The following is a 21,268-nucleotide window of genomic DNA, read 5'->3' as shown; positions in this document are numbered from 1 at the left end:
CAGCTCTTGGCCCCCAGCACAGTAGTAGAAGCATGGGGCCCACAGGCGCACAGTAAGACATGCCCAACCCAAGGGTTTATTATAAAGACCTTTTATTTGGAATGAAAATAGAGATCTGGCCCTGCACAGGGCTCTGTGTGTAGTTTTTTTTCTTTTCCTTAATTGCATCTAGGGAGAAGCCACTTTGCTGGGTCTGAATGGTCCCTGCTATGACTGCCCGCCCCCCGTGGTTTTAAAGAGGGCACAGACACATAACAACAGGGGTGGGTTCCAGGGCTCGTGCCATGCTCTGACCCCACTGCACTGGCATGGAGGTGGCAGCTTCAGACCCAAGTGTGATTTAAAGGGGAGGGCTGAGCACAGCAACCCATCGATCTTGCCCCCTGCGCTCCCATGGGCACAGAAGAGGAGGGCGGAGCCAGGCTGCACCCAACCTCTGCCAGCTGCATGGGCGGATGGTAGTGGAGCTTAATGTTTGTCTCCCCTAAATGTGTGCTGGGAGGGGAGAGGGTTGTGCAAGCAGAAAGGGGCCCCTGCATGGGGTTGGGAAGAAAAGGACAGAGCTGAACCCAGCACTATCCCCCACCATGGGGCTGAGAGGCAGGAAACCACCCCCTAGCACATCAGCTTTTTGGGGTGAGTGACCCCACCCACTGGGAGGAGCTTCCAGGAGGGGGCGATGCTGCCTAAGGCAGGGGGTGTGTGAGAGAACCAACCACTCCTTTAAGTGGTGGGGTGTTTTGGTCAGCCATACAGAAGAGGGAGAGGTTTCTCCATGGCAGAGCGGAAAGGGGAGAGGTGGGAGTGGGACAAGGGCCCCCCTCACCTCAGGGGGGGCAGTTACTGGCAGCTCCGAGGTGAAGAGTCAAAACCCTGGTTTATGCGATCCCTTTAAGGAGGGGGGCACCGTGCCACCCCCCCACCCTAGACATCCCCATTCTCGATGCGGCTCAGCTGCTCCTCCAGCCTGCTGATGCGCTCACCCTGTTCCTTCACCTGCAGCCGCAGTGCTTGCAGCTCCTGCAGCACCTCCTCCAGCCGCCCGCCTCCCTGCAGACAGACAGGCCGACCAACCATCAGCCACAGGGCCAGAGCCCAGCCCCCACCTGCCCGCCTCCCTTCAGACTGACTATCAACCATGGGGCCAAAGCCCAGGACCCCACCCCATGGGCAGTGGGTGAACCAGACATGGAAACTAGCCCCCCAGCCCCGCCCCCCTGAGGCCCCACCCCTTTCATACCCACCAGAGCCCAGCCCCCACTGTGGCCACTGGCCCCTGCCCCAGGCTAGCGCACCCAGACCCCCAGCTGGCCTTCCCGCCTCTGAAGGCACAGGCCCAGGGTTGTGGCTGGAGCGGCCCCAGGTCAGCGTCACAGCCCCGGCGTCACAGAGCGGGGCCAGACAGCACAGGCTTGTGTCACAGGGTTGGGCTGGGCAGGCTCAAACCCAGCTGAGGACAACAGTGGGATGCTGTACATACCCCGGGGGCAGTGCTGGTGCTGATGCTGGGCACCGTGGCAGGTGCAGCCGTGGCACTGAGGCGTGTGGCACTGCCAGTGCTGGAGGCGGGAGCTGGGCGGCTCTCATGCAGCACATTCTTCTTGCTGATTTTCAGGTCCCGCTGCTTGCTGGGCACGTAGGCTTCGCGCAGTGAGATCAGCACAGGACCTGCTGTCTTCCCAGCCACCCATTCCTCGGCCTCCATGGCTGCATCTGGCCCAGCTGTGTCTGGGTACAGGTCATCCTGGAACAAGTCCGACTGCAAGGGAGACACACACAGGGTCAGCCATGCAGCACCAGCCTGTGGAACTCCCAGCCACTGGGGAGGAGGCAGCCCTGCTACTATGGGGCAGCCCCATGGCCAGCAAGAGCTGAGGCTGGGGATTCCCAGCTCCAAGATGCTGGCTTGGAAAAGAACTTTGTGGGGGGGCGGGGGGGGGAGTTGGGTTGGGTTAGCTCCTTCCTGCGAGGGGCAGCAGTAGCATTCCAACCGGACCTCCTACAGCCACTGCTCTGCACCCAGCCCTGCTCCCAAGGAGGGAGACAGAACAGTGATGTCCCCCACCCAAAGTCTGACCCCCCCCACACAGTACTCCCCTCCCCCTGCTGTGCCAGGCGCTCACCTTCCTTGGCACTGTCATGATGATGGGCTCACACTTGCGCTCATGAAGCTTGTAAAACCTGCAGTTGGGGAGCATAGGAGTTAGCGGAGCAGAAGAAGTCACCCCCCCCCCACGATTTCCTCCAGATTTCCCCCATCTCCAGGATCACTGCCACCCCCACCAGTCACCCCCAATCCCTCTATCACTGCCGGCCACACCCCAAATGCCCTGTTTCGGGAGCCCGCACCTGGCGATCTCACACTTGCTGACGTCCAGACCCCGCTTGGGCATCCAGCCCATGCCACGCTGGGGCTCCTTGCTGGTGAAGGTGTTCAGGAAGTGGATGTAGGGTGGCTCCTCTGTGATCTCAAAGTACCGGATGCTTGAGTCCCCCTGTGGGTGAAGAGGGAGCCAGAGAGAAGTGTACGTGTGCGTTTGGGTGGTGGGGGGCGGCGGCGTATGGGCATCATCACACCACCCGATCCCCATGGACACTGGCAGTGCCACCTGCCCCCACCCGTCCTCTACTTGTAAGGATCAGCACTAGCTGGTCCCAGCCCCTTCCCTGTGAGGCCACAGGCTGCTCCTAACAGTGTTAGCCTGGGGTCAACAGAGGCATGACACCCCCGACGGTTGGACCCCTACCTTGCCGCAGACATAGATGACATTGGTATCGGGGTCATAGAAGGGCAGCAGGGCTCCGTTGCTGGAGTCCAGTTCCTGCAGCGCCATGGGCTCTTCCAGGTTCTCCTGCAGTGGGATGAGGAAGGGAGGAGATGGTGATGGAGAGGATAAGCCCCTCCAGACTCCTGCTGTCAAAGTCAAGATATTACCTACAGACATGCTTCAGGGCTCTGGGGTTAAGAAGGGATCTCATCCTTATGGAAGACAGGCTAGGGGAAGCCAGCATCTCCAGGATCACTGCTGCCCCCTCCCCCACATCTTCCCCTCCAGTCCCTTACATCCAGGATCACTGCCCTCCCCCAAACAACTCTCCCCTCCCTCTCCCCCCCCCAAAAAAGGGAGTCCATCTGTCCCTCTCCAGCATTATCACCAGTACAGCTGCCAATGATGGATCCCTGGCTCCAAGTGGTTTTGGGAGGGGGCAGGTCTGGCTCCTGGCCTTCCTGGTAACAGGAGATGGTGGGTCAGCATCTGTGGGGCAATCCAGGGCCTTGCAGGGCAGTCAGGACATCACTACTCTGCCCTGGGGCAGTGCCATGCAGCCCTGTTGCTGCAAAATGGCATACCTCCCATCTCATGGGACCCTCATAGAATATCAGGGTTGGAAGGGACCTCAGGAGGTCATCTAGTCCAACCCCCTGCTCAAAGCAGGACCAACCCCAACTAAACGATCCCAGCCAGTGCTTTGTCAAGTCTGACTATAAAAACCTCTAAGGAAGGAGATTCCACCACCTCCCTAGGTAACCCATTCCAGTGCTTCCCCACTCTCCTAGTGAAAAAGGTTTTCCTAATATCCAACTTAAACCTCCCCTACTGCAACTTGACACCATTGCTCCTTGTTCCGTCATCAGGTACCACTGAGAACAGTCTAGATTCATCCTTTTTGGAACGCCCTTTCAGGTAGTTGAATGAGGGGGGATTTGATAGCTGCTTTCTTCTCTTTCTGCAGACTAAACAATCCGTTCCCTCAGCCTCTTCTCATAAATCATGTGCTCCAGCCCCCTAATCATTTTTGCTGCTCTCCGCTGGACTCTTTCCAATTTTTCCACATCCTTCTTGTAGTGTGGGGCCCAAAACTGGACACAGTACTCCAAATGAGGCCTCACCAGTGTCGAATAGAGGGCAATGATCACATCCCTTGTTCTGCTGGCAATACCCCTACTTATACAGCCCAAAATGCCGTTAGCCTTCTTGGCAACAAGGGCACACTGTTGACTTATATCCAGCTTCTCATCCACTGTAACCCCTAGGTCCTTCTCTGCAGAACTGCTGCCTAGCCATTCAGTCCTTAGTCTGTAGCAGTGAATGGGATTCTTCCGTCCTAAGTGCAGGATCTGCACTTGTCCTTGTTGAACCTCATCAGGTTTCTTTTGGCCCAGTCCTCTAATTTGTCTAGGTCCCTCTGTATCCTATCCCTCCCCTCCAGTGTATCTACCACTCCTCCCAGTTTAGTGTCTTCTGCAAACTTGCTGAGAGTGCAGTCCACGCCATCCTCCAGATCATTAATGAAGATATTGAACAAAACCAGCCCCAGGACCGACCCTTGGGGCACTCTGCTTGAAACCAGCTGCCAACTAGACATGGAGCTGTTGATCACTACCCGTTGAGCCTGACGATCTAGCCAGCTTTCTATCCACCTTATAGTCCATTCATCCAGCCCACTTTAGCTTGACAGCAAGAATGCAGTGGGAAACCATATCAAAAGCTTTGCTAAAGTCAAGGAATAACACATCCACTGATTTCCCCTCCTGGGCACCCCTGCCCCCTGTATCCACAAAGCCCCCAGCTCACCGGGTCCCAGAGCGCCAGCTGCCGCTCGCTCATGCGGCTGAAGCCTGTGGTGAAGATCTTGCCGTCAGCTAGGAAGATGGCACGCATGGGCCGTGCTCCCTCGTGCGTACGCTCCTTCTCCTGGAGGCAGGGTGTGTGTGTGTGTGTGGGGGACAGCAAGATGAGGGATGGACTGACACACTGCCCCCCTGCCAAGCACCAGCTTCCCCCTCCACACACCAACTGTTGCATGGCAAGAAGGGTCCTGGGGCCACCCCCCTTGAACTTCAGCTCCACTAGGGGAAAAGAGTCAGGTTCACCCCCACCACCAGGGGGCAATGACAAACTTACCGCCCACCTCAGCACTGATGGAAGCAGCTGGTGCCTTTAAATACTCCCCACTCCCCAGATCAGGCTTCTAACACCTCTGGGCCCCACACTCAGCCAGGGGGCAGAATGGGTCTGCAGAGCAAAGGAGGGAGGGGAACTCCCAGGCAGTGCTGCCAGGGTGGGGGAGAACCCAGGGGCCATCATGTAGGAGCTAGGGGTCTGGGGTCCAGGGTGGATCTGTCCCACTGTCTACAGCCCACACCGGGGGGGGCCCAGGAGGGGTCCGTACCGCCACGATCACCCCTCGGCGAGGATCCACGATGCGCATGCTCTTGTCCTTGCAGGCGGAGCAGAAGAGGCTCCCGTCGTGGCTCCAACTGACATTGTAGATGAGGTCGGGGTGCATGCTGTCCAGGTGGTACAGCTCCTCAGCCGTGCCCACGTTCCACACAATCACCATGTTATCACAGCCTGCGGGAACCGATCCATCACACCTCGACTACCAGAGACAGCTTCCCCCCCCTCAGCCATGCCCATGTTCCACATGATAACTACATTTTCAAAGCCTAAGGGGGACCGGTCCATTACACTCCGAGCCCCAGAAACAGCTCCTCACACACACACACACACACACACACACACACACACACACACACACACACCTCAGCTCCTTGGCCATGCCCACGTTCCACACAATCAACACGTTATTTTAGCCTGGGGGGACCACTCCATCACACCTCGACTCCCAGAGACAGCTTCCCCCCCCTCAGCCATGCCCATGTTCCACATGATAACTACATTTTCAAAGCCTAAGGGGGACCGGTCCATTACACTCCGAGCCCCAGAAACAGCTACACACACACACACACACACACACACACACACACACACACCTCCTTGGCCATGCCCACGTTCCACACAATCAACACGTTATTTTAGCCTGGGGGGACCACTCCATCACACCTCGATCCCCAGAGACAGCTTCTCCCTCCTCCGCCCCCAACTCTTCTGCCATGCCCATGTTCCACACGACCACCACATTACCCACCCCCACTGTCCCCACTCCAGAGAGCATAAGAATGGCCACTGGGTCAGATCAATGGTCCATCTAGCCCAGTATCCTAGCCACTGCCAGTGACCAGATGTTTCAGAGGGACTGAATAGAACAGGGAAATTATCGAGTGATCCATCCCCGTTGTGCAGTCCCAGCTTCTGGCAGTCAGACGTTTAGGGACACCCAGAGCATGGGGTTGTGTCCCTGACCATCTTGGATAACAGCCATTGATGGACCTGTACTTTGGCCTTCAGAACATCCCCAGACAATGAGTTCCACAGGTTTGACTTATGTGAGGCACTTCCTTATGTTTGTTTTAAACCTGCTGCCTCTTAATTTCACTGGGTGACCACTGGTTCTTGTGTTACGTGAAGGAGTTGGTAACACTTCTGTATTTTCCACACTATTCATGATTTAATAGACCACTATCATAGTCTCCCTTAGTTGTCTCTTTTTGATATCTCCTTATATGGAAGCTGGTCCAGACCCCTCATTGTTTTTGTTGCCCTTCTCTGTATCTTTCCCATTTCTAATTTTTTTTGGAATGGGGAGACCAGAGCTGCACACAGTATTCGTGGTGTGGACATACCATGGATTTATATAGAGGCATTATATGACAAGACAAACTATCTATCCCTTTTCTAATGGTTCCTAACATACTGTTTGCTTTTTTTGACTGCTGCTGCACATTGAGTGGATGTTTTCAGAGAACTATGCACAATGATCCCAAGACCTCTTTCTTGAGTAGTAACAGCTAATTTAGACCTCATCATTTTGTATAGTTAGTATGTTTTCCAATGGATGTTACTTTGCATTTATCAACATTGAATTTCATCTGCCATTTTGTTGTCCAGTCACCCAGTTTTGAGAGACCCTTTTGTAAATCTTCACAGTCTGCTTTGGATGTAACTATTTTGAGTAATTTTGTATCGTCTGCGCACTTTGACACTTCAGTGCTGTTCAACATGTTCATAAGTGATTTGGAAAAAGGGATAAACTGAACACAGTACAGATGCATGGGGGGGCCTGCTCTTTACTGTGAAAACTGACTAATTATTCCTATCCTTTACTTCCTCTCTTTAAACCAGCTCCTGATTCACAAGAGGAACTTCCCTCTTATCCTATGACTGCTCAGTTTGCTTAGGAGCCTTTGGTGAGAGACTTCTGACAAAGGCTTTCTGAAAGTCCAAGTACACTATATCCACTAGATCACCCTGGTCCATGCTTGTTGACACCCCCACCCCTAAGAATTCTTACAGATTGGTGAGGCATCATTTCCTTTACAAAAAACGTGTTGACTCTCCCTAACATATCGTGTTCATCCATGCATCTGCTAATCCTGTCCTTTACTAATTTGCTTGAGATTGAAGTTAGGTTTATTGCTTCAGAGCCATTTAAAACCAAAGCAAACAAACAAGGCTTTACATTAACTATCTGCCAGTCATCTGGTACAGAGCCCTCCACATACAGCCCCACCGGCTCCCCTTGCTCCCCTGCAAGGACCCTGCCCCACCCCACCCCATCACAGGGAAAGGAGACTGTACCTGCGCTGAGGAGGACATTGCGGGCAGTTGGGTGCCAGGTGACGATGCCCACGCGCTTCGAGTGCCCCTCCAGGGCCACCACGGGCTCTGTCAAGGGCTGTGTTAGTCCATTCTCCGGGATCTGCCAGACCTGTCAGGGCACAGAGGTTAGAGGGGGCCTGCGGGAAGCCTGCACCCCGCCTCCCCAGCCACTGTGCCCCCTCACCCCACCAGAGAATGCTCTTGGCTGACACAAGCATCTGCTTCACCGGCCACCATGGGCATGCCCTGACACACACGAGGAGACAGATTGCTAATCACACTGAATCCAGACAGAGATGGCTGCCCCAACCCCTTCTCGCACATAGGGCCACCCCTGCCCCCAGCCCTCTCACCATGACAGTGCAGTCCTCAGAGCCGCTGGCGATGACATGGTCATTGTGCGGGCACCAGTCAATGTCCAGGACAGGGCCCGTGTGTCCACACACTGTGGGGTACGACTTATCGATGCGCCCTGTCTGGGGGAGAAGGGCAGAGTCACAGGAGATTCCTTCTCAGTCTACAGCCAGAGCCCCTCCACCCTGACTAGCAGTCCCCTGCTATTCCAGCACTGGACTCCTCCTGTACACTTGCAATCCTGTTGATTTTTTTGGGAGGGAGGGGCGAGTGGAAGGGTGTATTTGCAGGGATGCACATGCGATGCAGCTGGGAACAAACGCATTACATCTGTGAACTACAAAATTCCAGGACATCACCTTCCCAACTACACTGTCCCTTTAATGCCAGGGGGAAACAGCTGGGGGAGAACAGTCCCTCACAGACCCATTCTCCACCCACACTGCTAACTGCAGCTCTCCCCATTTCCATCTCTCCTGAGGCTTAAAGCACATTAGTGTCACCAGTGCAATGAGCTGGTAGGACTCAGCTCCTGCCCCCTGCTACCCCAGTTACCTTGAGCACTGGCAGCACCATGAAGGCCCCTCCCCCGCTGGCCTCCACGATCACTGCCACGAACTTGGGGTTGACGGCACAGAAGCTGCTGTCCCAGGTGACGCGGGACACACGGATGTCATCATAGCACTGGTCATTCTTGACGGGCTGCCCGAAGACATGGCGGAACTTGCTCTGGCGCACAACCTTCCTGAACGACATGGCTGGGGGTGGGCAAGAGTCAGAGGCCAGGCCTGAAATGCAGCCACTTCTGGGGTACGACACAGCAGTTGATTTATAAGCACAGGACCCTTCACCCAACGCTGAGTGGCAGCTGTCTCTGAGGTGGAGCGCAACTGCTTTATATAGAGGATCCCTTGCTTAATGCCAAGATGCAGCTGCCTCTGGGGTGAAGCCTGGCAGCTGTATCAGCACAGCCATATTATACAAGAGTCTAAAGAGCAGGAAGTGAACAAAGTATCTAGTGCCACAGTATGGGGGAAACTGGGAAGTGGAGACAAAGTCTCCTAAAAACTGCTGCAGGAGCCTTGTGTGGGCAGTAGGGCTGGCTAAGTCCCACCATCTCTGATCTACAGGATGTGTGTGTGTGTGGGAAGAATCAATCCTACTACTTGGGGCACAGCGAGGACCACGGGTCCCATGGGATAGGGCAAGGGGTGAAGACCTCCCCACAAAATAACCCCGAATTCCTCCCTTACCAGCCCAAAGCTTTGCAGGGCAAAGGGGCCTGTTGGGTCCGGGCTGAAACCACAGCCTGATTCCCACCCGCAGCAGAAACCGATGCCCAGGGAATCAGACACGCCCCAGAACCAGCCAGGCAAACCCCGCCCTACCCCAGCCGCGTGGGGGGACGGGGGGGACGGGACACCCTGGAGACGGGAAGGCAAAATGCCATGAACTCTGCTCGGTCGGAGGGAGCGAAACTGAAGCGGGGGGGCGAGGCACGTTGTAACCTGCGCACCCCCTGGTTCACCATCTACCCGCAGGATTTCATTTCCCACTTCCCTGGGCCGCCCCTGAACGCTCGGCGACCCCGCCCCGGAGCGGGATTAAGAGCCCCCCAAACCCCCGGGCCCCCCTCATCTGGGGGCCGCACTCACCGGCCGGGCTGGGGCTGGCGGATAGGGGCGCCGGGCCGGCAGGAAGTAGCGGGGGAGGCCGCTCCCTCCACCTGCGTGGGCCGGGCCGGACCAGGCTGGGTCCGGGACTGGCTGCGCCGAGATCGGCCCGCCCCGCCCCGAGCAGCGAGTGGGGGGGTCAGCTGGAGGTGGGGATGGGCCAGCGGGGCGGGGAATGGGGATGGGCCAACATGGGGGGATGGGCGGGGCGAGGCAATGGGGATGGGTCAGCAGGAGGGGCAGGGAACAGCGATGGGCCAACGTAGGGGGATGGGTCAGCAGGGATGCGGGGGGGACAGGGAATGGGGATGGGCCAGTATAGGGGGATGGGTCAGTGGGGGGAGAATGGATCAGGACAGTAGGAGGAGGATGGGCAGGGGGGAGGGAATGGGGATGGGCCAGCAGGAGGGGTGGGGAACGGAGATGGGCCAACATAGGGGGATGGGTCAGGACAGTGGGAGGGGGATAGGCCAGTATGGGGAGAATGGGTCAGGACCGGGAGCGATGGGTCAACATGGGGGGATGGGCCAGTTCAGGGGAGCCACAGGGAGGTGAGGATGGATCCTGTCATCGCAGACACCCCATGGCTGGGCCTGACTGCTGTGAACTGCCCCATACCCCAGGGACTGGGGAGATGGAGCATGCCCTTGTGGGCTGCCTCTGTCAAACCAGGGGGGGAGAGAGGCCAGTGTGTGATGGGGACTGGTTGGCTCTAGGAACCAGGGAATGAGAGCCAGGGCTTTTCCCCTCCAGGGGACACGGCTCCAATCCAGATACAAGGCTCTCCACATCCCTTTGCGGAGGTCCCCAAAGAAGCACAGGACATCCTCTCCAGGAACACATTTGATAAAACCAAAAAGAGGACAAACGACACCACACCCATGGAGCCTGGACCAACAGAGGGCAGACCCGCTGTGGGCTGTCAGACACAGGACATCCCTCTCAAGACTGGCGTTTGATGCCTCCTCTGTGGGGGTGACAGCAGCTTTATTGCTACCTTGGCCCTAGCTGGACTGGCGCAGCAGCCTTAGAGCAGAGCAAAAGCTTACTAGCATATGGGATGCAGCAGGTGGCCAAGCAGCATCTGTACCAGTCACTCCGAGCTACATGGCTACCAAATCCACTGGTGCTGGACATGGCAGCATAGCAAATGCAGTGGATGATCCCAGTCTCCTTGCAGACCAAGAGGACACACACGGATGGGGTCCCCACCCTAGCTTGGTACCACTGGGTAAAAGGAGCCCTGAGATGGGGCCATGAAGCTGCATCAACTGTGACTGTAGGAGGCAACTGGTGGCCTGTGGGATGCAGGGGGCAGAACGTGGCCCCAAGGAGGGGAGTGGAATCGGACTGTGGGGAGCTGTTGTGACTCAGGCCCGTTCTGCATGGTGCTCTGCTCTTGCTGAGGTGCCTGGGCCTTAGCTACAGCTTGCTGGGCCTGTTCCACCTGTGCTAACAGAGCAGGGGGCAGGTTTCAGAGGGGCAGCTATGTTAGTCTGTGGCTTTGGCTACACTGGCACTTTACAACTCTGCAACTTTCTCGCTCAGCGGTGTGAAAAAACATACCCCTGAGTGCAGCAAGTTACAGCGCTGCAAAGCTCCCAGTGTTGCAAGCTAATCCTGAAGGGGAGGTGGAGTACCTGCAGCGCTGGGAGACCTCTCTCCCAGCGCTGGTGCTGCGACCACACTCGCACTTCAAAGCGGTTCCGCGGCAGCACTGTACGACTGCAAGTGTAGCCATACCCTATCTCAGCAAAAACAACGAGGAGTCCTTGTGGCACCTTAGAGACTAACACATTTATTTGAATATAAGCTTTCACGGGCTAAAACCCACTTCATCAGATGCGTGGAGTGAAAAACACGGTAAGCAGAATATATATTATAGCACATGAAAAGATGGGAGTTGCCTTACCAAGGTGGGGGCAGGGAGTCAGTGCTAACAAGCCAATTCAATTAAGGTGGAAGTGGCCTGTTCTCAAAAGTTGACAAGAAGGGGTGAATCCCAAGGGGGAGGAGGGAATTATTTTTGTAGTGCTAACGAGGCCAATGCAATCAAGGTGGCCCATTTCAAACAGTTGACAAGAAGGGGTGAGTATCAGCAGAGGGAAAATTACTTTTAGTAGCCACCCCAGAGTGGGGAGGTTAGCTCAAGCAGTTGAGGTTTATGTTTTTAGCTCCCAAGGTCACGGGTTCAATCACTCCTGCCAATGGCCTGTGTGGGAAAGAGGGGCTGTAGTCCTGCTTCCTCATTCTTCACTCCAGGAATGAATTTGCAGCTCCTGTCTCATCCTACTGGGGTCACCGCGCAGATCCAGACTAACTTGGGTCTGGATCCCAAGGCCCCCAATGGATCCCCCTTTTGCCATGCAATTGGCAGCTCCCTGGAAATGTGGCCGAGCCCCTGGCTGGGGATAGGAGTAAATCACTTCCCCCTCCAACACCTTGTGATGCAGCTCTCATCCCCCTTGCCCAGTGTCAGTGTGGCTGAGATTGCTCAGCAGGGGGAACCCTTCTCCTCTTGATCCCCCATGCCCCTACCTGCGGTCACTCACCTGGGAGCCCTGGGCTGACATGAGCTCAGCGCATCTCCAGGGCACTTCTCTTACCCCACTCCTGCCTGGTGGGGGCAAAGGTGGCTCTGAGTCCCTAGCAGGAGGTGCTGGCGGGCAGCCAGGCCCACACACTGGACACCCTGCTGGGACAACCGGGGGAAGCTCTGTGTGTGTATGTGGGGGAAGGTCAGAATTAACCACATGGCCAAGGGGTCAGAATTAAAGCCATGGGGTGTGGCCCTCTTTGGTGTGTCCTGCCCCAATGGAGTGGTAGTGGGCAGCAGTACCTGCCCCCTGGTGGGTGTGGGAAGGTGGGGATCCCCAGGACAGCCCCGTGGCCTTAATTTTGACCCTTCGGGTGTGTGGTTCTGATGCAGCCCCCTCCCCTAACATATACTTGGGCTGCAGCTTCTGTGTCATAATCATGTGTGCTAAGAGGAGCCTGGGCCTGCTTTCAGCAGGTCAGAACGGTGAGGCTGCAGGGGCCCAGGGGGACAGAGTTAGGGGAGGCACCTGAACCCTCAGCGCTGGGTATCTGGCTGTAATATACAGAACAGCCACTATATTAGAACACAGTGACCTTGGAGCCGCACCTAAAGGCAAGATTGCTAAGCACAAATAGGCCCAAAGGGGCAGAGTCTCCTTCACCGCAGTGTCTCCTGGCACCTGTGGGTTGGCAGCTGAAGCCACGTCAGTGTTTATATTGTCTTGCCTAGGGCCAGGTGTTCCTGGGCCATTGACCTGCATGGAGCTGGGCCTGCTTTGCATCTGCTGAGGATCTGTCCCTACTGGAGCTTGTCTAGGCTGGGAAAATGGGACAAACTGGGCCTTGGCACTGGTGTGACTTCTCCTGGTAGCTTCCAGGAGCTGGTTGCTCCTGATCAAACCCCACCTTGCACCAATTTACACAAGTCTTTGCACTAGTGAACCTACAATCATGCACAGAGCGCCCCCCCCACCCAATTGTGGCCAGGCCCTGTGAGGGGAGCCAGTGATCATTCGACAGGTAACTGGAGCTGTGCCAGAGCAGAGGCTGGGCCATGGAGGGAGAGGAGAGCAGGGTCTTGTTGGCAAGGCTAGGCTGAGAAGGACATGCTGGGTGTGTCCCCAGGGCTCTTCCCTTGCTCCTCGGTGAGAGCCATGGCAAGGGAGGAGGTTGTGTGGCAGCCGCAGCCTGAGCAGATGTTGGAGCCAAAGAAGATGTAGATGAGAGGGTTGATGCTGCTGTTGAGGTTGATCAGGTAGCCAAAGTAGACCATGAAGGGGAAGATGCGATAGTTGAACTCATGCTCCCAGGAGACCAGGAAGAGCAGCTGGACAATCTGGAAGGGGAAGTTGAGCAGCACATAGGCTGACAGGGTGGCAGCCACGATGTAGTAGAACTTGCTGGGGGGCCGGATGCGGAGCCGGAAGGTGCGGGACAAGGTGGCGACATGGGTGGTCACCATGACGACGAAGGGGAAGAGTCCCTCCACCAGCACCTCCAGCAGGCGCAGGGGCCACTCATATTTGCCCCGGTTGCTGGAGCAGATGAGCATCCCATCTGGATACAGGACGACGTCGGCGAAGACGAAGCCCTTGATGCTGAGCAGGGCGGCCACCAGCCAGGCCCCCAAGCAGATGTAGCAGGAGAGCCGCAGGGGGCGATGGCAGTGGTACCAGAGGGGCAGCAGCACCAGCAGGCAGCGGTCCACGCTGAGGGCGGCCAGTAGGAAGAGGCTGCAGTGGTAACTCAAGTCAGAGAGAACGTAGCGCAGCTGGCACATGGCGGTGCCTAGCACCCAGGTTTCATTCAGCAGCGTCTCTATGCTCTGCATGACCGTGGTGGAGAGGAAGAGGAAGTCAGAGGTAGCCAGGCTTAGGATGAAGACGGACAGGCCCCGGCGCTGCAGCCGCCACCCTGTCAGCCAGATGATGAAGGCGTTGGCTGGCAGCCCGATGGCCAGTGTGGCGATCAGGATGGCTGGCCGCCATGATGCCTGTATAAAGAGTTCCGTCTGGTTGGAGTGTGAGGTGTTAAACGGCTCCATCCACCACTCCCAGCAGTCTCAGTGGGGACAGCGCCAGGCAGACCAACCTGCTAATGGAAGGGACATGGAAGGAATCAGGGCAGGGCCTCTCACTCAACCATTGCCCTTAGGACATGGGCACTGCCAGCTTCATCTCCTGCAGGGGAAGTGTGGTCCAGTGGCTAGATCACCAGGTGGAGACCTAGTTCTGCCACTTGTTTGGGCCACCTTAGCCTGTAACTTCCTCCTGGTGCCTCAATTTCCCTTGCTCACTCTGAGTCTATATACCTTGACAGCTCTTTGCAGGAGGGCCTGTCTATCACAGGCTCTCCAAGTGCTAGGAATAGTAATCACACCCCTGTCTCTGGGGGAATTTTCCCCGACTCACTATCAGGGAGAGGCTGGCACATGTCCTGAGAAGGGAGGTATTGGAGGTGGAGGAGGTCAGGACTCCTGGGTCCTATTCCCGGCTGCTTCGTTGTAGCCAGCTGCTCCTGTCATGGATCCTGTGTAGCTTTGGCACCATAGGGGTTTCTGTCCAAAAATGCCACCCTTTTCGCTCTGATGCCTGTGGGATTAACCGGTTTGTCAGCCCCTTTGGGGCCCCTATAGGGTGGCAGTCAGGATTAGGAATAAATGTTTACCTTGTCAATGGCATTGTGCTAGCACCCCAGCTGAGATCTGCACCCAACTGAACCAGGGACTGTGCAGAGGGACAGTCCCTGCCCTTAAAAACTCTTAATCTAAACAAGAACCCAGAGAGACAGTTAGAGTGGGGAAACTGAAGCACAGAGAGGTGGGAAATGACTTACCTGAGATCACCCCCTGATTTGGGGGCAGAGATGGGTCCCTGAGTCCCGATCCACTAGGCTGCGTTGCCACCCCACAGCCCTCTCATTGTGGTACTCAAATAGCCATGTTGTCTCAAAACACTCCCTGGCCAGCAGAGGTCGCCCCATCCTAGGGACATGGACCTGTCTGGAGGGATCCAGCCATTGCAGCCTGGCTTATTTTGGCTGGGGGACAATGTGAAAAGATTCCAGCTGTAGCACAGCTGCCTGGCTGTACAGCCACACAGATCACTGCAAATGCACCACCCTAGTCTCCGCTGGATATGTCCACCCAGGGATCCCAGAGAGATGCCAACACATATCGGCCATGGTCCTGTAGGATGACGGCACTGTGAATGGGTCCAGTGGAACTCCCTGCCACTGGACAGGTGGAACTCTGGGCATCGCCATGTACAGGGCCAGATCCAGGCACCAGCGCAGGACGCAGGTACTTGGGGCGGGTAATGGAAAGGGGCAGCATGTCTGGGGTCTTCAGTGGCAATTTGGCAGCACGTCCTTCGGTCCCTTTTGGAGGGAAGGACTGGCTGCTGAATTGTAGCCAAAGAATGAAGCGGTGTGACAGAGCTGCCGCTGAAGTGCCGCTGATCACGGCTTTTATTTATTTATTTATTTTCTTCACCACTTGGGGCGGTAAAAAAGCTGGAGCTGCCCCTGACCGTGTGCGGAGCCTAGTTTGGAGACTCAAGTTTCTCCTCAGTTCCTCCTTCCACGCTTAGATAGACTCATGCCCGCCTGCCTGGCAGCCAGTCGAGGTATTTCTCCCCAAACCAGTGACTGATCTGTCTAATCTGAGCCCCTCAGAGGCCTTGTATCCCAACAGTTGGGGGAGACCTCACTGGAGCTCTCTAGCTCTCATCGCCAGTGTGGGGGAGGTGTCCTTTCCTAGGCTGTGGTGGGGCAAGGCAGGCTAATCTGTGCTGGTCCTGGCCTCATGACACTGCTTCTGCTATCAGCTAAGATTCCCCGTCCCTCAGACGGATCAGAATGTGCCTCATGAGCCTTCAGAGGCTGCCCCTGACGAGCTGCCTAGAAGCAACGGGGCTGGGGACAATGGTGAGGGGAAGCAGGGGCTGTTCAGGGAAGAACCCCCAGAGCCTGGGGAGAGGCTGGGGCATTTGCCATGGAGTTGTGGCCTTGATGTGCGGGAAGCTGCCAGGATGTGTCACCAGGGGATGGGGAGGGAGTGTCGGACTGAATGATCACAGCACCCCCTTTTGCCTTTCCAGTCTATGGATCCATAAGACCATGGGGGCCCAGAGCCTGCAGCCTCTGTCCCTCCTCATCCCACTCCGAGAACAGCCCCTCCACTCCACTGCCGCAGACACCGTCGTCACATAGAAATGCCAGCAGGTGTGACCCTGGCAGGCCAGATGCCAGCTCTTGCCCAGGCTGCTGACACCTTCGCAGCTGAAGCCCAGATCAGGTCACACCTGTACAGTAGTTTTGCTCAAAACGGGGATTAGTTTTTTAAGAATATACTTGGTGTTTAGACTCTGTGAAATGCTTGTGAGTCCTGCCTACATTCATCTCACTTGCCATGGCAGCATTCCATGCTATAGGGAAATATGTAAGTTTTACTTTATAACCCTGAAAATGTTTGGTCTGAGCTTGTGCATTCAGGTCTGGGAATTGTCCTCAGAGCCCCCACCCCCAGCCCCGCCCCGATGGGGAATCATGGACCCTCGCAATACAAATGATTCATTAATGACCCTGTCAGACCTGGGAAATGCTATGTGCTTGGAAGCTGAATGGAAGAAATAAAAGCCACAGGAAAATTTTCCATCTTTTTTTTTTAGCTGTTTGAACTCTGAAGCCAGAGATCACTTGGGTTGCCGCCTGGATCTGCTGTGAAAGACCGTTTGAAATGACCAGGGCTGGCTCCAGGCACCAGCATTCCAAGCTGGTTCTTGGGGCGGCAATCTGCAAGGGGCGGCAGGCCCTGTTGTTTTGCCCCCAAGCATCGGCTGAATTGCCGCTGTGGACAGTGGGGGCAGTTAGTGTGCCCCTGGGGCGGCAAGCGCGTTTCTGCGGTGAGGGCAATTCGGCAGCAGGTTCTATGTTTAGCTGTCCGCAGCGGCTTAGGCTAAACATAGAAGCTGCCGCCGAATTGCCGCCACCATGGAAACGCACCTGCCGCGCTAAGGGCACATGGACTGCCCCCACTGTTCGTGGCGGCAATTCGGTATGCTGCTTGGGGAGGCGAAAACTGTAGAGCCGGCCCTGGAAATGACAACTCTCAACAACTCTGTCACTCTTAGGATTTAATCATAGCTCATTGGTGTGTACATGTTTGGGTAACCCTTCTGCCAGGTGGAGCCAGCAGCAACAAGGGCTGAGTTCAGTATTTAGGGTTTCCTTTTCAACAATACAACACAAAAGGGGCTCAAGGCCCCACCCAGTGACCTGGGACAATTACACACCACTCCCGGGGCATGTCTAAGAGGCAATACTTCCCGTCTCACAAGCACAGAGTCTGAGTGTAGCAAAAGCCTTTAATAAAAGGAGGGAAATAATTCAGCATTAATTTGGGAAAACACTGCAACTAGGGTTCGTAAACACAAACAACCCACCCCCAAGTAAGTTGGTCAGTGTCCTCAGGCTCTTAAGTCCAGCAACCTAAAAGTCCTTTTAACATGCCCGTCCCTTCTCTGTACCCTACTTGCAGTTGCTGTCCTTGGCCAGTGCAGCCCCAGAGGTCAGAGGTTCATCTGCAGAGCTCACCTGCTACCCTATCTGTATGTGTGTGTGCTGGGGAGAGGTGTGTGTGTGGGGGGGGATGGAGTAGGGAGTATTAACCTGGGAGTGTTGCATGGGAGTTTTACTAGTTTACTGTCTGCATTGATACTAGATGATGGTGGGATATCAGGGTGTGACTTCACTTGAGGGATGATACTTGAGCACGTAACCTGAGCCCAGGAGAGGGTTGGGGCCAGGTGACACCTTCCGCCCAGGAAACTGGACAAAGCCTGGAGGAGGAGCAAGAGGTGTGGCTGGGTGAGACTGCTGTTGGGGGTTTCAGTTAGGAGCTGGCTGAGGAAATGGAGGGAGGCCCAGAACTGGGATCTGGGCTCCCTACCCCCAAGATGGACCTGATTGAGGGGTCCTGTTCCCTGTACCTACAAGCTCTGTTTTACACTGTGTTCCTGTCGTCTAATAAACCTGATTTACTGGCTGGCTGAGAGTCACAATGACTCACAGGAATTGGGGGGTGCAGGGCCCTGACTCCCCCACACTCTGGGGGAGGAGGGCAGGGGAAGAAGTACCTTACATGCCCCACTGCTCAGATAGCCACTTGCTAAGATGTCTTGAGGTTCCCCTTAACTCAGCGCTCACTGATTTCAGCTGTTATTGGGGGAGCCTCATTGTCAATGCATACTGGATAGGCATTTACAATAGAGATACTGTCCCAAACTAGGTCTAATATTAAGTACACTGATACCTCGATATAACACGAATTTGGATGGTAAAGCAGTGCTGTGGTGGAGGAGGGGGACTGCACACTCCAGTGGATCAAAGCAAGTTCAATATAACACAGTTTCACCTATAACATGGTAAGATTTTTTTGGTTCCCAAGGACAGTGTTGTATCCAGGTAGAGGTGTATCAGTGTTAACAAGACACTCAATTAACCCTTTTATCACACCATCAAGAGAAAAAAAAGGCCAAACATTATCTGCAACGCCTACACACCACCAGGATGACCAGATGTCCCAATTTTGGTTTTTTTTTCTTATATTGGCTCCTATTATACCCCAGCCCATCTCTTGATTTTTCACACTTGTTGTCACATCAACTTACACACAACCCAAAGCACTAGAAGCAAACATTCACCTACAGCCACTCTCAGTTCATTGGGCTGTGGAACCCATGTCCCTTGCCTAGCAAATGCTATTTAAGTTGAGGGTGAGTCCCTCCATTGGGGTATGCCAGGTTCACACAATAAGGATAACAACGCTTCATTACTCCTGCCCAATAACAAGGAGACTGGGGATCCAACACCTTCATCAAGGGATCATTTGGAGAGGCAATCCCATCATGCTGAGCTCCTAGGCAGGGTGGGTGTGTCCATGCAAACGAGATCAGATTGTGAAGTCTTTTTCCACAGCTCACCACTAGATGTCAGGGGACAGCTCATTCAGACTCTGCTTACATCTGCTTTACTTGAACCTGTATATAACTCTCTTATTTCTCTTTTCTAGTTGATAAACCTTTAGATAGTTTATTGCAGGGCGTTGTCTTTGGTGTAAGATCTAGGGCACCAACTGATCTGGAGTAAGTGACTGGTCTCTTGGGACTGGGAGCAACCTGTGATTTTTGGTGTAAGTGACCATTTATCACTAAGTCCAGTTTATCTGGGTGACAAGATAGAGTGGAGCGTCTGAGGGACTGTCTGTGACTCCGGGGGAACACTGGTATAGTGATCCAGGAGATTACGTTTGGAACTTGGTGAAATCTAATGATAGACACTCCACCAGTTTGAGGTGTCTGCCCTGTGTTTGACAGCCTGCCCTGAGGTTGGCACTCATGAGCCATTCCAGACAGCGTGACGGGGACAGCTGGGCTTGCGGCTAATGCACTGGGATGGGACCCAGGAGATCTGGCTTCAATATCTGCCTCTCCCACAGGCAACCATAGGGAATGATGAGCTGTCCTTTGTTTAGTTAAACCATGAGCTCTTTGTGGCAGGGACTGTCTCTTACCCTGTGCAGCCCTTGGCACAGCGGGACCCTGATCTGAGACCTGCTCTGTGTGTGCCAGGCTGTGCAGCCTCAGGGCTGCTCTAACTAGCTCCCAGCTGGACAGCACAGAGTGGTTCTGACCCACCCCCTCTCTCCCATTGCAGGGCAGCATAGACCTGCCAATCAGGGACTGTTGGCTCAGTGAGGGGGTGCCCAGGGTATGGAGAGAAGAGAGACCTAGCCACTAACAGTGAGAGAGCAGTGGTGATAGGAATGGGGGGAGGGTGTGGTCAGGACTCCTGGGTCCTATCCCCCGCTCTGCTGCTGATGGGCTAGATGAGCACTGTGCATCAGTTTCCCCGTCTGGAGAGCAGGGGCTGCCCTGCCCCTGTGCTGAGTGAGGTCTCCTGTGGGTGGGAGGACTGCAGCAGCAGGAGGCACAAGCTCCTGGGTGGAGAGGTGCCAAAAGGTGGCTTGCAGGGGTTCCCCATGTCGGGGTGGGGGCTGCCTTCCTGAGCCAGAGCAGGAGGGGTTGGGATGGGGCTTCCCCTCCTCCCCTCCCACATCCAGGGCCATCCTTAGGCATATGCAACATATGCAGCTACGTAGGGCACCAAATTGCCCCATATTTCACAGTGTCCTAGCCAGCTGCGTGCTGCATACATGCTAGCACCAGTCCCTGTGATCAGCCCCATCCCTCAGCCAGTCCCTCCTGCAAGTGGCAGGGCTTTCCCTAGGAGGATGTGGGGCCTCAGACAACTCCCTCTGCCCTGCCTCTTACCATTCCCCCTGCTCTGCCGCAGCCTGCCCCCATTCCACCTCTTCCCCCAGTGATGCCTGCACTCACCGGCAGTGGGGGGAAGCGGAGCAACCTGGCCCCAGCCCGCTCTACTCCGCCAGCTCCCAGGGGCGGCACTCCACTTCCCGACGCCGGTGAATGCGGGGAAAGGATCGCCCCCTGCACTCACCGACGGCGGGAAGCAGTGTGACGCAACCCCAGGCCGCTCCACTTCCCTTGCCCTGGCCCCAGCCTTGTTGCCCTCTGGCTCTAAGTGTCCACCAATGCCAAGATGCATTGTCTGGCCCTGAGATGGAGACCATAAGCAGGGCCACCTGGGCATCATTCACATGCTCCCACGTCATGGCCAGCCCCTCAGAGCAGGACAAGGCTGCAGAGCCAGCCAGGCAGGGTCCGGTGCCAGCTAATTAGTGCCATTAATGAAGTGTGAGTCTCAGTCGCCCCTGCAACCTGCCACTAAAGGCTGGGAGGTCACCCATGGGAAGGGAGGATAAAGTAGGACCTACCCGAAGTGTCAGCAGCGAGAGTCAGGCAGGGGTTAGGATGGAGTGAGCCCCCGCCTGGTGTCCAATCACTGCCCAGTCTCTGGAGAAGGAGTAAAGCCAGGAGGAGCAGCACGCTGATTTATAACAGTGGCAAGGGAGGAAGCAGCAGTGGAGGGGTGGGGAGTGGAGGCACATGGTGTGAGCCAGTGGGGAGGGGAGGCAGATACCATCTAACCCTGTGGCACTCTAGCTAGCGCTTGCCGCAGCCCACCTCCAGGCTCCACCTCCAAGCCTCAGGCCCCTTGGGCCCAGCTGGGTTGGGAAGAGCTGACATCTAGCCTGGGATCCTGTGCTCACATGAC

At 55.7% G+C, this 21,268-nt stretch overlaps 2 protein-coding genes across 2 annotated transcripts; both read right to left on the bottom strand.

Annotated features, from left to right (window-relative positions):
- Positions 1 to 79: 79 nt before the first annotated feature.
- CORO1B (coronin 1B) lies at positions 80 to 9,640 on the bottom strand. Its single transcript, XM_030561001.1, has 11 exons — positions 9,515 to 9,640; positions 8,415 to 8,617; positions 7,859 to 7,981; positions 7,485 to 7,614; positions 5,176 to 5,357; positions 4,578 to 4,697; positions 2,748 to 2,852; positions 2,350 to 2,495; positions 2,124 to 2,181; positions 1,481 to 1,759; positions 80 to 1,050 (listed from the first exon to the last, which is right to left on the bottom strand). Exons 2-11 carry the CDS (start codon positions 8,613 to 8,615, stop codon positions 925 to 927), a joined length of 1,470 nt encoding a protein of 489 aa, XP_030416861.1. The 5' UTR covers positions 8,616 to 8,617; positions 9,515 to 9,640; the 3' UTR covers positions 80 to 924.
- Positions 9,641 to 11,577: 1,937 nt separating this feature from the next.
- Positions 11,578 to 21,001, bottom strand: GPR152 (G protein-coupled receptor 152). Its single transcript, XM_030561002.1, has 2 exons — positions 20,928 to 21,001; positions 11,578 to 14,164 (listed from the first exon to the last, which is right to left on the bottom strand). Exon 2 carries the CDS (start codon positions 14,112 to 14,114, stop codon positions 13,161 to 13,163), a length of 954 nt encoding a protein of 317 aa, XP_030416862.1. The 5' UTR covers positions 14,115 to 14,164; positions 20,928 to 21,001; the 3' UTR covers positions 11,578 to 13,160.
- Positions 21,002 to 21,268: the final 267 nt, after the last annotated feature.

This window comes from Gopherus evgoodei, chromosome 4, assembly GCF_007399415.2.
Source record: "Gopherus evgoodei ecotype Sinaloan lineage chromosome 4, rGopEvg1_v1.p, whole genome shotgun sequence".
Lineage (NCBI taxonomy): Eukaryota > Metazoa > Chordata > Testudines > Testudinidae > Gopherus > Gopherus evgoodei.
The sequence above is the reverse complement of the archived record's forward strand: the minus strand, read 5'-3'. Positions and strand labels throughout refer to the sequence as shown.

Bases quoted from the DNA above. Each gene is read 5' to 3' on its own strand.
- CORO1B (XM_030561001.1), bottom strand. From the start codon at position 8,615: ATGTCGTTCAGGAAGGTTGTGCGCCAGAGCAAGTTCCGCCATGTCTTC. The intron at 5,358-7,484 runs GTACAGTCTCCT...CGGTTCCCGCAG, and splicing joins CAATGTCCTCCTCAGCGCAG to GCTGTGATAACATGGTGATT. The intron at 2,182-2,349 runs GTGCGGGCTCCC...CCCCAACTGCAG, and splicing joins AGCAAGTGTGAGATCGCCAG to GTTTTACAAGCTTCATGAGC.
- GPR152 (XM_030561002.1), bottom strand. From the start codon at position 14,114: ATGGAGCCGTTTAACACCTCACACTCCAACCAGACGGAACTCTTTATA.